Here is a 12,434-nt window from a genome sequence, read left to right as displayed (position 1 = left end):
TTTGTTTTGTAGGTTTTACTTTTTTTTTTTTGACGGATTTTTGTAGGTTTTACTATCTGAGCATAAAATCAATTTTTACATCACCAATATTGTTATCATTTTTTTAATCCTCAAAATCAATTATATGTAAAACAATATCAGTACTTAGACTTTTAGACTTATAAAGTTGATTGTTTAACCCGTAATTATAATGAACAAGTAATGATCAAATTAAGAGTAATTGCTCTACTTGGCACAAAAAACTCTTACAAATAATGATCAAATTGAGCAACTAAAATGAGACGAAGTGTTTAAGAGTAATTGCATTTTTGCTTTATCTTGTTCAGATTGGGCCGTACTTTGGTTTGGTTCACATGTCACAAGAAGTCAAGACTAATCCTCAAGAAATCTCCTCTATTTTCTGTTTTCTTTTTCATAGTCTTTCTCCTCCTTTCATCTATTGGCATCATAAGCAACAACAGATTCAAAGCATGATCAAAATTAATACCAAGCAAATTGCACAAAATCATATTCAATTTTGAAAAAATTAGACGAAAAGAGATATGAGGAAGACTGGTTAATTGGTGTGACAGATTTGCAATTGGAAGAAAAAGATTGATTGAATTTCGCATAGAATTCCAATTGAGAGAAAACATAGTATAGCATAAGAGAAGCTAAGAGAAAGCAAAGAGAAACTGAGAAAACAAACTGCATTGTTTTGATTTCCGAGTACCATGCTCATGATACTCCGGGAGTATAATAGAAGTTGCACACCCCCCTCCTCTTAGGCATCCATAATGTAAGTGTACAAAAAATGTCACATTTTATATAATCGAAGAAGATAGATGATGACCGGGTTTCTAAAATACTCGTAAATGGGGGATGAAAAGAATACAGGGAAAAAAAATGACCAAGGATAATATGACAATCATATTTGTACCATAATACTCAAAACAGTAGCTTTGTCTACTATTTCCAGCGCCGATTTAGCAAATCACCAGCCACTATTCTTTAATGTACTTTGTGCTAAAATGCAGCTAAAATGTCCTTTGTCACAGCAACAAAATGTCAGAGAGAACCTCTGATGATTTCCTAATATGTCTGCTTCATTGTTGGAGTGTGAATACCACAACCTTGCTGCTGCTAGCGTCTTTATCTCCTAGCTATCATGTAATATGTGCTGTTAATGTATGGAAGTCGGTCCAAGGGGAGTTGCATATAAAAGAATACAAGAAGTCATCTACTTAGCTCCATCCAAATTGCATTTTTCTCTTCCTAAACTAGTTTTACAGCATCAGAAAGATCAAAATTGATGGCTCGCCATCTTTTTTGCTTCATGTCTTTGATTCTTGTGTTAATAATGGCTGTTGTATCTTCTGCCAGTGAACTCGACAATGGTTATATCCCAAAACCAGAGAACAGCATTCGAGATAACCAACCAAATCAACAGAACAACGGCAACCCTGTGGACAGTCCTACAACAAATTTCAACATGCCAATTATATCGGAACCCAAACCAAAGGTACCTGCGACTTCACCATCACCGGGGCACAAGAAGCCTAAGTACAACCACCCATTACCAATCTACAAAAAACCATTCCCCACCCCATTGCCTGTACATAAGAAGAAGCCAATATACAAGAAGCCCATATACATTCCAAAGCCTATCTATATTCCAATTTACAAGAATCCAACTAATGATACTACTCCCGCCCAAGCTCAAGCTCCAGCTCCAGCTCCAGCAGAGGATGATTACCCTGTATACCCTCCACCTTCACCTCCATCTCCCCCAAACAATGCACCTCCATCGACCCAATCTCCCCCAAACAATGCACCTCCACCATATAAGTCACTAGACTATATTCCAGCTCCAGTATTTGACCCTCCAATTAAAGAACCCTCTCATTGAGACTAGCTAATTTCTCATGCTACATATCTCTGGCAAACAACTCTACTGTTTACATAATATCTATTACATATTCCATCGATACCTCAAATTCGGCTATCAAAATATTGTAATAGGAAGAATATACTAGTGTTTTTTCTCTGAAACTAGAAGTTACTTCTTTGAGTACAAGGAATGACAGAAAAATATTTCTTGATCTTCAAAATTAATTTGTGCAAGTGAATTATTCAATTTTATATGTACCTTTTTCATGTATGGAAATAAAACATCAATAACTATTTTGCAAATTCAGTTTATTATATAACTGTAGATAACACTCATAGCAGGCCAGGAGATATAGTCTTGATGATCATTTTAAGGTCCGCAAATTTTCCCAGGGAACACTTTACAACATGTACATGTTGGAAGCAATTGAATACGAAGTATTTATCAATTATCACATAATATTTATCTCAATTCCCTACTTGAAAGAACAAAAATGAGGTAATAAATTCTTAGGAATATATAGAGTATCTGATTCTCAAGAATTTTCCCAAGTCGCAACCTAAGTACTTGATAGTGGCAAAGTTTCAACACCTTCTCCGCCTAAGTTCATATTGAATGTATACTATCCTACATACGGTATGTTAGAAGAGTGAAATTAGTGTCCTAAGACATTTAATTCAATTGTAACTATAAAAACTCAAATTTGTAAGTTTAACTATAGAAAATAATATTGAACAGACACAATGAGACAGAGGAATAATATGTAAGAGGTTCAAAATAATAATAAGCCCCTCCACTAGTTCCACAATAATCTCAAGTTTTTGAACATTGATTAATTTATGTCCCGGGTTCCCGACTAAACATCCTATTACATTGCAAACAAGCACTATTAGAGATCAAGTGAGAGCAAATTAGACTACCATTCTCAGAAATTGTTTACAGAAAGTTATTTGCTGATAGAGTCACTAAATTAAGGCAGTGAATAATTTCAGGAATTTGTATATACTACTTACATGTGATGCAAAAGCTGCTGACACACTGACATATTCTAAGAAAAAAAAAAGAGTCGCTGATTTGCATAATAATATCTAAATTAGTAAAATATAAGCCACAAAAGCTGGAGAATATTGTTGTTATATATTATGAACTGACTACAACTAAAACTACTTAGAATCAATAGACACAAAACAACAGCCTTAATCTCATGCTGTCAGCCTGTCATGCTATGCATTGACACACATAAGAATAATTAATCTCAACTTGAAACAAACCTGGAACTGTCATCAGCATGGTTTAGCGTCTGTAAGGCCAAAAATTTGTCATGCTTCCTCTCCTGAGTTCTGTCGTTTCATCAATGGAGGTAAAGGACAGAGATCCCTCTTTTCGGGGGTACACATAGTGTATTTGTCGAGGATAGTCAGTGAAAGTGGGATAAAAATAAAAAGGTATGAAATTCACTCGCTCTTAACACCATGATACATGTGGTGGATGAATACTGAAGAAGCACGAAAACCAATTGCACCAAGCATTAGGAAACAAGCATAACAAATGCAAGCGTTGTAGCCCAGGAAGAAGCACAACTGCATGAAACCATCCATATGTGACCTGGCATAGAAGTATATACAATAGACAAACATAAACATAGCTGTTGATCCACCACGTAATACCGACCTGCAGAAATAGAAGAAAATTTAAAGCTTTGGCAACTTTGAGTGATAAAAAAGTTAGCAGCGACTATAACAGGAGGAAAATACAAAGTTAGGACATGCTGGAAGAGAATAAATATAGGCTACTTGTGCGAATTAATGTTTTCTCTATATTAGTATTTGGTTCAAAGGAAAACAACTTGAATAAATTTTTATTTGATGGAAAGAAATGTTTCAATGGAAATTAGGTTTTGCACTTAATTGTCCATCATTTGGTTCATTGTTAGAAGAGAAAAGGACATAGGGAAAGAAAGGTGGAAGAAAATGATTTTTCTCCTAACCATATATAGCCCACATGTTGCATGAATCAAGTAAGCAACAATGAAATACAAACAGCATAAGCATACCTCCACCACCATTCAGGGTCTTCCACAGAAAGTTGAATGTATGTCAAACCAACACTTAATATAACAGTAAGTAAGATGAGGATTGAGAAGCTGATGAACATTATGCTCGGCAGTGTAAATAGTTTGTAGCTCCACATGCTTGCATATAGCAGATGCAACTCCACGAGAACTGCACTGAAAGGTAAGAGACCACCTAGAAACATCTGTATGTGGACTTTCCTATACCAAGTTAATGGAGGAATCTCTCTCACGTATTTCTTGGTAGAAGGCACAACCTTTGTACATCTATAACGACGTCCAACAATCCCTCCTATTGCAAGAAGTGGGGCAGTAACAAAAGTATGTATGAGAAACATCACAACAATGGTGCCAAAAGGTAGAGCAGCTGTAGACCCATATGATACTGCCACTGTATTAAGGATAGAAAGTACAAGCGCCAATGGACCCATAAAGAGAAACCCTGTCAGGAGGACACTCCTTTCCTGCAACATTAATTTTTGTTCATTGAATCGTTGAAAATATTATAATACTCCCATCCCTATATAATAGCCCAAATTTAATTTTGATCATTTTAAAGGAGCTGAGAAAGGTTATTATAAGTAGCATTTAATATATAAACTTTTGCATATACACCATATCAATGTTGTGTTTTCTGATTAATATTATCATTGAGGATAGTATGGGTCTATAGGAATAAATGGTCTGTTATTTTGAGATGGATTGAAATAGAAAGGTGGCCTATTATTTAGGGATGCCAGTCACATCTGAATCACCGATGCTGCCATGCATGCCACATTCGGAAAGAAAAGAAAGGGGGAAAACAACTGTAATTCAGATACATTTGAGATAGAGATTTTTACCCATCCAGTTTCAGAATATTGGCAATGAAATGAAGCAGCAGTATATCCTGCAACTGTAGACGTTACAGTGTAAATGACAACAACAGCTGTCCATAAAGTCCCATGGGTATATGGCACTAGAAGACCGAGAGAGGTTAATACAAACAAACAGCAAAACCTGAAAAGGTTCATATATAGGTCAGTAAGTTACACCAGGAGTCCCTTCAAAAAAAAAAAGGTACACCAGGAGTGCTGCAGCAGACAAGTTATAGCAGATGTTCATATTCAATAAGCTGGAAGGAAACAGGTCCAATAGAACAACACTATCATGCAGAATGCAGATAAACTTGATAAGGCTACACATGAATGTTTCACATATTTGATGCAAGTAACAAGTATCAGAGCACAATGATCCAATTAGTTGCCTTACACGAGAAAAAGTTGGGTGCCACAGCCAAGCACAGCACAAAAGAGAGACAACAATGTCGGGCATCTGAAAACATCGCCCTCAATGCACGCCCATCCAATCTCTCTATCGTCTTCATCTCCGTTTGAATACCTAGAATACAAAAAGATTATTTGTCAGAACCTAGAGCCCTGCCTGAAATCACAAAATTTTAACAACAGTGCAAGTAATGACTGGTTGCTAATAATGCTAAATTACTTTCTTAAATCATTCTTGATATTCCACCAATATAGTACAGCCAGTAATCCCATTGATAGCAAAATGATGACAGCTGAATTAATGACTGAAAACCAGTGAAGTTGCTGAACTGGTGAGAGCAATGATGCCCTTGAATATCTTCTCATTCTGCTTGCAAATCGGGTTGATGTTGCATTCCAATTTGCTGAGTAAGTAAACTTCACATCAATTGCAGCATCTTCTGTTATGTCAACAACATGATTGGGGTCACTGAAAGCGTGCACTTCTATAACATTATTGCCATTATATAAGACATCTAACTGAACATGTGTGAATAGATAGGATCTTGACCCTTTCATATAGGGATTTAAGCTCTCTCCTTCAACTTTCCCAACGAACCCCCAAAATGGGAGGTCATCAAAGAACATCTGGAAGTAATAGTCCCTTTGAATTGCATCACGAAATTTAACAAGCTCCTCCCTTCCAAGTTTAGTGGTGCACAATTCCTCTGCTATTTTCATCTCCTGGAATCTTATATCATAGCGTGTGTTTGTCAGACGATCACCACTTAAAACTTCCCCAAGTGATTCCTTTCTTCTTATTAAAGGATCTGCAGCCAAGAGAGGAAGAACAAAACACAGACAATTCAGCTACTAGAAGCAGCAGAGCTCATTTTATGGTTTGTTTTGAAATTGATTTACTGCTTCAGTTGAAAATCTCTGAAGACTAACAACACTACATGCTCTGACTGAATATATTTTGCAAACAAAAGGTGCCCTAGCAATTATAAATCAATAGATGTACCTAAACTAAATAAGACCTGAGAATCTGTCATTTTAGGCGCATAAACTGAAAGACTGCAGAACCATGTTTAATACATCACTCAGGAGAGGATAATGAAGCAAGTCGTTTTGCAAATTTGCAGAGATCCTGGAAATAGCTCAAGATTGTGTAAAGTAGCTAAGAAAAGTCTCACTATCTTGAATTATATCAGATAATAATGCACGAGCAATTGCATAGGCAACTAATTAGCAATATAGTATGTGCTATACAGCCCCTTCACCCAGTCTCACGCGACAGTAGTCTGCAGTCATCAAACCTAGCTACTAATGATCATATGCTGAACCCATATTGCTCTTATTATACTTAACAATGATAGTTCCGCTTCTAAAACTGTTTGGCCTTCCACACTTAAATACGTAGCCTAGATTGGTTTTGCTGTCTTCCGCTATCTTAAATAAGCCAATATAGTTATGATACACAAAATTACAAGGCTATGCATTAGTAAACTGAAAGCTGAAATTCAACTTACTATACTAAGTTCGAGTTCACAGTCTGCATGATTATAATTGCAAACATATGTATAACAAATGATTGTTAATTAAACCTTCTACCCAAATCTTGACAGAAAATGCACTAATTTTTATAAGACTATTAGCCAACCTGGGCGGCAGAATGGCAAATCAAAATATTCGTACGCCTCACTGCAAAAAGGCAAAAGATTCATATCAAAATTCTTTCACAAAAGTATTAACAATGCATTTGCAACACTTTTCTGCCAAAAAACTACAAACCTAATCAATATTGCCAACAGAACTATATAAGAAACCATGAAATCGAATCGAACTCGGAATTTTACCAAAGTCAGATGCCACATTGCCAAATGCAATAACAAGTTCATTAGAAAAGTTTGATAACTGAAACAAATTTGTCTCAAAAATCTTCTACATACAGAAAATCACAGAAAATTGTCCAAAATCACAATACACCCACAAGATCATATCTTTGAATCCAGGAATGTAACAATCACTAAAATACTAAAGAAAAATTAGCCATATCCTCAAATTTTCTGATTTACTAAACCCATCAACTAATGAAAGAAATGATTAACTATTGAACATTCAATAAAACTTTAGAATATTACTATATTCTTAGGAGAAAAGTCAAGGCCTAAAATTTAAGAGCTAAAAATCAAACCAATGCTCCAATCAAGGCAATAAATAGAAATTCTGAAGCAAATTATAAGTTTAAATTACAAAAATAAAAATTGGAAAATGGTGGGTACCTGGGATTATTCAAGGGGCCAACTTTGTTGGCAAAAATAGGGATTTGATCGCCCACATTGTAGTGGTGATTGAGGGAATAAACAGGATGAAAAACCCAGAAATTAATTACGATAATTAGCAACAAATTTGGGATCTTTGACATGCTTAACTAGCTGCTTTGATCTTTCTGACAGTGACAGTGGCTGAGATTGAGAGAAATCGTTTGAGGGTAGCCGTAGAAATGACGTTCTCAGGAAGTCAGGAGTATATTTTAACTGTTTTCGAGTTCAAGCATAAGGAGATCCTCACCACACCTCAATCCTCAATTTTTTTTTTTTTTTTTTTTTTTCCCTCTAATATTTTCGGGTTAGACACTTGGGTGGAGGCTAAAGAAATCTCTACCTCTAAATACCCTCACTTAATAGGATTCGAACCACAAACCTCAAGGATTTGAAGTAAAAGTCTTACCAAGTGAACCAACATTTTGTTACTGAGTAATTGCCTCATAGGTATTGAAAATTCTAATACATACAAAGTATATTATAAGTGCACCCAAAGATATTTTGATGAGCATCAAATTATCCTAGGTGAATCTACAACTACATGCATGAATGTACATCGACACATCGTTGTACCTTGTAGTGTTTTTTTCACACATAGATGATGGTGTTGGTCAAGGGCCTAGAGTGGGCACACAATCTTCAGATAGACGAATTGATGATCCACCTTCATAATCTAGCTTGTGTGCAAGCACTTAATATAAAGTGGAATGGGAAGTAGAGGTGTTTCAAGTCTACCAAGAGGGTAATTGCGTAGCATCACAACAATTTACTTAGCAAATCTTAGGATTGAACAGACTAATCATATAGATATTTATGGAGGAGCTCTATTGGATCTATCTAGGATCCCTGCGAAAGATTTTCGAATCGTGACCTTCCGATAATTCCATGCTTAGTCCATTGGCTCTAGTAGTCAAGTGTGTCTTTTTTTAATTATTCTTAAAAGAACCTTCTACCTGAACCAGTTTATTTTTTTGTGTCTATTCTCTTGGCTTTGCCTTTTTTTATAATTAAAAAAAAACTCGTACATTGTTTGGGTCCAAATACACTAAATAATGCAAGGAAAACATAGTTCACAATCATCAACGAAGCAAATGACACATCCAATGTAGAATAAGGATGGAAATGGAATGATTTCAAATCGAGAAAGACATTATTAACATCTATCAATTAAAACATCACCTGAATCCATCTGTTTTCCATCATCCACTTTCCTATCATTAAATTAAGTTCGGAATTTTATATACCTCATCCAAAATCAGATTATCCCATCACCATCCCTACTCTTGAGCCACTATTACTCAACTAGCACATCTTAAAATCTAAAATTAAATGTCAACTCATTTTGGTACACTATTCAGTCTAGTGTGGTTGGTCTGCTAACCCACGTCTAGATCATTTTTTTTCTTCTTTGTTTTCTTTCTTTTTAATAAAAAAAGAAAAAAGAAAAGCAAAAAGGAATAATGGTCCGCCGTATTTTCAAAAGGATGGCGAGTCTCTCTCCCCAACTTACGCCTGCGATCAAGCCTTGTGCTTGACTCGCTCATAACACAATGATTCCTCTTCAACCTACCGCACTTTAGCCATTCTATCTGATCAAATCCAACGAATTTTCGGAGGATTTTTTCATCTGGGTTCTATTTTTCTGCAATATTTTCAACTGGGTATGTTTCAATTTTCCCATTTTTGGATTCCTTAACCAATTTTCACAACTGGGTTTTTCTTAATTTGTCGGAAAGTTTTCTTCTTTTAGATATTGTAAGATTATGTTGGTTGTGTGATTAATCGCCTGTTGATCTGTGTATGTTTTGACATTGGTAATTCTCAAAGTTTGGATCTTTCATTTAATTGGAAAATATAGCAGTTACTTGATGAAGATGTCTGTCTTGTCATTATTAGAAATGAAGTGTTTGTGTTGTTGATTCAGATTGGGTATTGAAGAATTGTGAAATACCCATTTTTTTTTGATAAAATGATGTGTTGTTTTGTTGAAAATTTGGCTGAAGAATTAGAGTATGATGTGATCATGATAGAATACATTGGGATATGTATGATATAACTATGTAATCTTCAATTGAATTTGAAGGAGCAAACCCAAAATTCTGTTGTTGGTTTTGGGGTGATTTGAATTTGGTCTATGATCAGAGTATACCATGGAGAATTTACCTGTTGAAGTGATTGGAAACATACTGTCCCGCCTTGGGGCTGCTAGGGAGGTTGTGAGTGCATCTGCAACATGCCGGAAATGGAGAGAGGCTTTTCGAAAGCACCTACATTCTCTTTCATTCAATTCCAATGATTGGCCTGTTTTTCGCGATTTGTTGACTAGCCGGCTAGAGATTTTAATTACACAGACAATTTTCCAAACTACTGGTTTGCAAGGGCTTACTATCTTGATGGATGATGTTGATGAGTTTTCGGCTTCAACAGTTATTGCTTGGCTTATGTATACTAGGGAAAGCCTGAGAAGATTGTATTACAATGTTAGGACTAGCCCGAACCTTAACATTCTTGATATTTGTGGGAGACACAAGCTGGAGATGCTGTCTTTGGCACACAATACAATCATAGGAGTTGAACCTAATTATCAAAGGTTTTCTTGCCTCACTTCACTTTCCCTGAGTTATGTCAGCATTTCAGCATTGGATTTGAACCTTCTCCTTACCGCTTGCCCAAAACTTGAGACCTTATCCCTTATTAATCCCGAGATTGCCATGTCAGATGCTCAAGTGAGTGTTGAATTGAGTAGTTCAACGCTGAAGACTATATATGTTGAAGCCATTAGTTTGGACAAGTTCATTTTGGAGGCTGACTCTCTTGAGGATATGCATTTGAAAGATTGTGCCCTGGAGCAGTTCGAGCTTATTGGGAAGGGGACCTTAAAGCATTTTCAAATTGATGATGTTAGTGTTATACATCTTGATATTGGTGAAATAGCTGAAAATCTTGAAGTTATTGATGTCAGCAACTTCACAATCACTTGGCCAAAATTTTATCATATGATCTCTAGGTCGTCAAATTTGAGAGTACTTCGGCTTTGGGATGTGGTGTTTGATGATGAGGATGATATTGTTGATTTGGAAACTATAGCTATTTGCTTCCCATATCTAAGCCATCTTTCATTAAGTAATGACTTGAGGGATGGTGTGATTCACTATGGATTGGAGGGTTCTTATCATCTGCACAATGTAGTTGTACTAGAAGTTGGTTGGACTGTTATCAGTGATATCTTCTCCCAGTGGGTTGAAGAGCTTTTGCAGAGATGTCCCAACCTTGAAAAGTTGATCATTCATGGAACTGTTTCCGACGCCAAAACACCTGAAGAATGCCAAATGTTGGCAAATTTTACTTCCTCCATTGTTCGGCTGATGCGGCTATATATGCATGTAGATGTGTATTTTGAATATGAGTAGGGGCAGCAATGTCTCTTTGTACACTCGGAATTTTGGTATGTCATATTATTGATTGATCACCTGTTACGTACTTCTGTGAATGATAAGAATGAGCTTTTTCCTTTTGGTGGATAAGATTGAGGCATTGAGCAGGCAAGGCATGTCTGCCTATTTTTTTGTACCTGTCATTCAATTTATCTGCTTCCATTTCTTATTTGATTAAAGATATATCCTTTTTTTCCTTTCTAATGGATGTTGTATCCACTCTTTGTTTTATATTGCAAATTTTGTTTGATTTAGCTGAAGTGATTTACTCTTGATGATCGATGAGCATGGTCGTGTATTGTTCTCTTTGTTTGACTTTAAAAGTAGCTCCCTTGAGCTGCCAACCATAGGAAAGCTAATGGTATGCAGCTAGTTGTTTCTAAACCGTTTAACTCTGCTGGAAAGTCTGAATAAGAAGAGTTTCACTTGGAATGGCAGACTGGTAGGTTACATATCCCAACTTACTTTTCCATAATCTGGTTTTGAAATCGGATTAGCCTTGATATTGTGTTTTGTATGCTGTTCCTTTTGCTCTATCCACTTTATCTGATTTTGCATTTTCTGTTCTATCATATACTGATTTTGCATGCTCTAATTCAGTATATGATCATGAATCTACTGTATATCCGAGTTACTGATGAAGAAGTTCAAGTTCTGTCATTTTTAAAGTTAGGGAGACATAGAGTAAAGGGTTCAAGAATCTTTTTTCTCCTTAGTTACGGGTGGTGACTTGTAAGAAGAGGAAGACTGATAGAAATTTAGTACTCTGCTTGAATTGTTGGTCGATAATGTAAGGAGTTGCAGTGTAGCTTACTGCAGTCCATTATGATGTTAGCATTACATGCTTTCACTGATGCCCGTCTTAGTTCACTATGTTTATCAGACACCTTCTCAGAGCATTAAAGAGACAAACCACCAGTGTGGACTTGGGATAGGTTAGTGTTCTAATATGTTGACACGAAATAAATGAATGTTGAAAGTGGACTGATTGGGTATTGCCTTTATTCTGTACAGTCGTAACTTGTAAACCTGAGTCCCGACAGTTACTAGAACAGTGTACCTTACTATCTTTTGGGATTTGGTCGGGACTCGGAGCCTAGATGGTTAAGGTGTTCCTGAAGTCTCTAATGGGCCTGGGAGTGGGGAGCGTATGTGTTATCCTCTAGATGTCTTACTACAGGCATGTGAAGCATATTGTGTCTCAGACATAATGTATGATGCTGCTAATTTAAACTGTCGTCTGTTTGTCTATCTGATGTATCTGATATATGTTTACTTGTTCAAATATTATGCTTCATGTCTGTTTACTCTGACCAAGGCAGAATTAAATTACCGCGTGTTTGTTCTTGCCTATAATGTTTGTTCAAATATAATGTTTGTTCAAATATTACTGTCAGTGATGTTACGCTAGAGTACATGGTATTTCGTGTTTTATCTATGTTAAATGTATCTAATCACTTATATCAATTCATCTTTACGATGTTTGAT

General features: G+C 36.0%; 1 protein-coding gene and 1 pseudogene across 1 annotated transcript; one reads left to right on the top strand and one right to left on the bottom strand.

Annotated features, from left to right (window-relative positions):
* Nucleotides 1-2,719: 2,719 nt before the first annotated feature.
* LOC145617183 (transmembrane 9 superfamily member 5-like) lies at nt 2,720-7,752 on the bottom strand. The gene is made up of 7 exons (XM_081671868.1): nt 7,471-7,752; nt 6,849-6,889; nt 5,427-6,015; nt 5,193-5,321; nt 4,784-4,940; nt 3,924-4,405; nt 2,720-3,541 (listed from the first exon to the last, which is right to left on the bottom strand). The coding sequence occupies exons 1-7, from the start codon at nt 7,611-7,613 to the stop codon at nt 3,325-3,327; spliced, it is 1,758 nt and encodes a 585-aa protein (XP_081527994.1). The 5' UTR covers nt 7,614-7,752; the 3' UTR covers nt 2,720-3,324.
* Nucleotides 7,753-8,960: 1,208 nt separating this feature from the next.
* LOC145617808 (F-box/LRR-repeat protein At1g67190 pseudogene) lies at nt 8,961-11,129 on the top strand (annotated as a pseudogene).
* The last annotated feature ends 1,305 nt before the right edge of the window (nt 11,130-12,434 follow it).

This window comes from Chenopodium album, chromosome 26, assembly GCF_948465745.1.
Source record: "Chenopodium album chromosome 26, dcCheAlbu1.1, whole genome shotgun sequence".
NCBI classification, from domain to species: domain Eukaryota; kingdom Viridiplantae; phylum Streptophyta; class Magnoliopsida; order Caryophyllales; family Amaranthaceae; genus Chenopodium; species Chenopodium album.
Note: the sequence above shows the minus strand (reverse complement) of the source record. Positions and strands in the feature narration are given on the sequence as shown.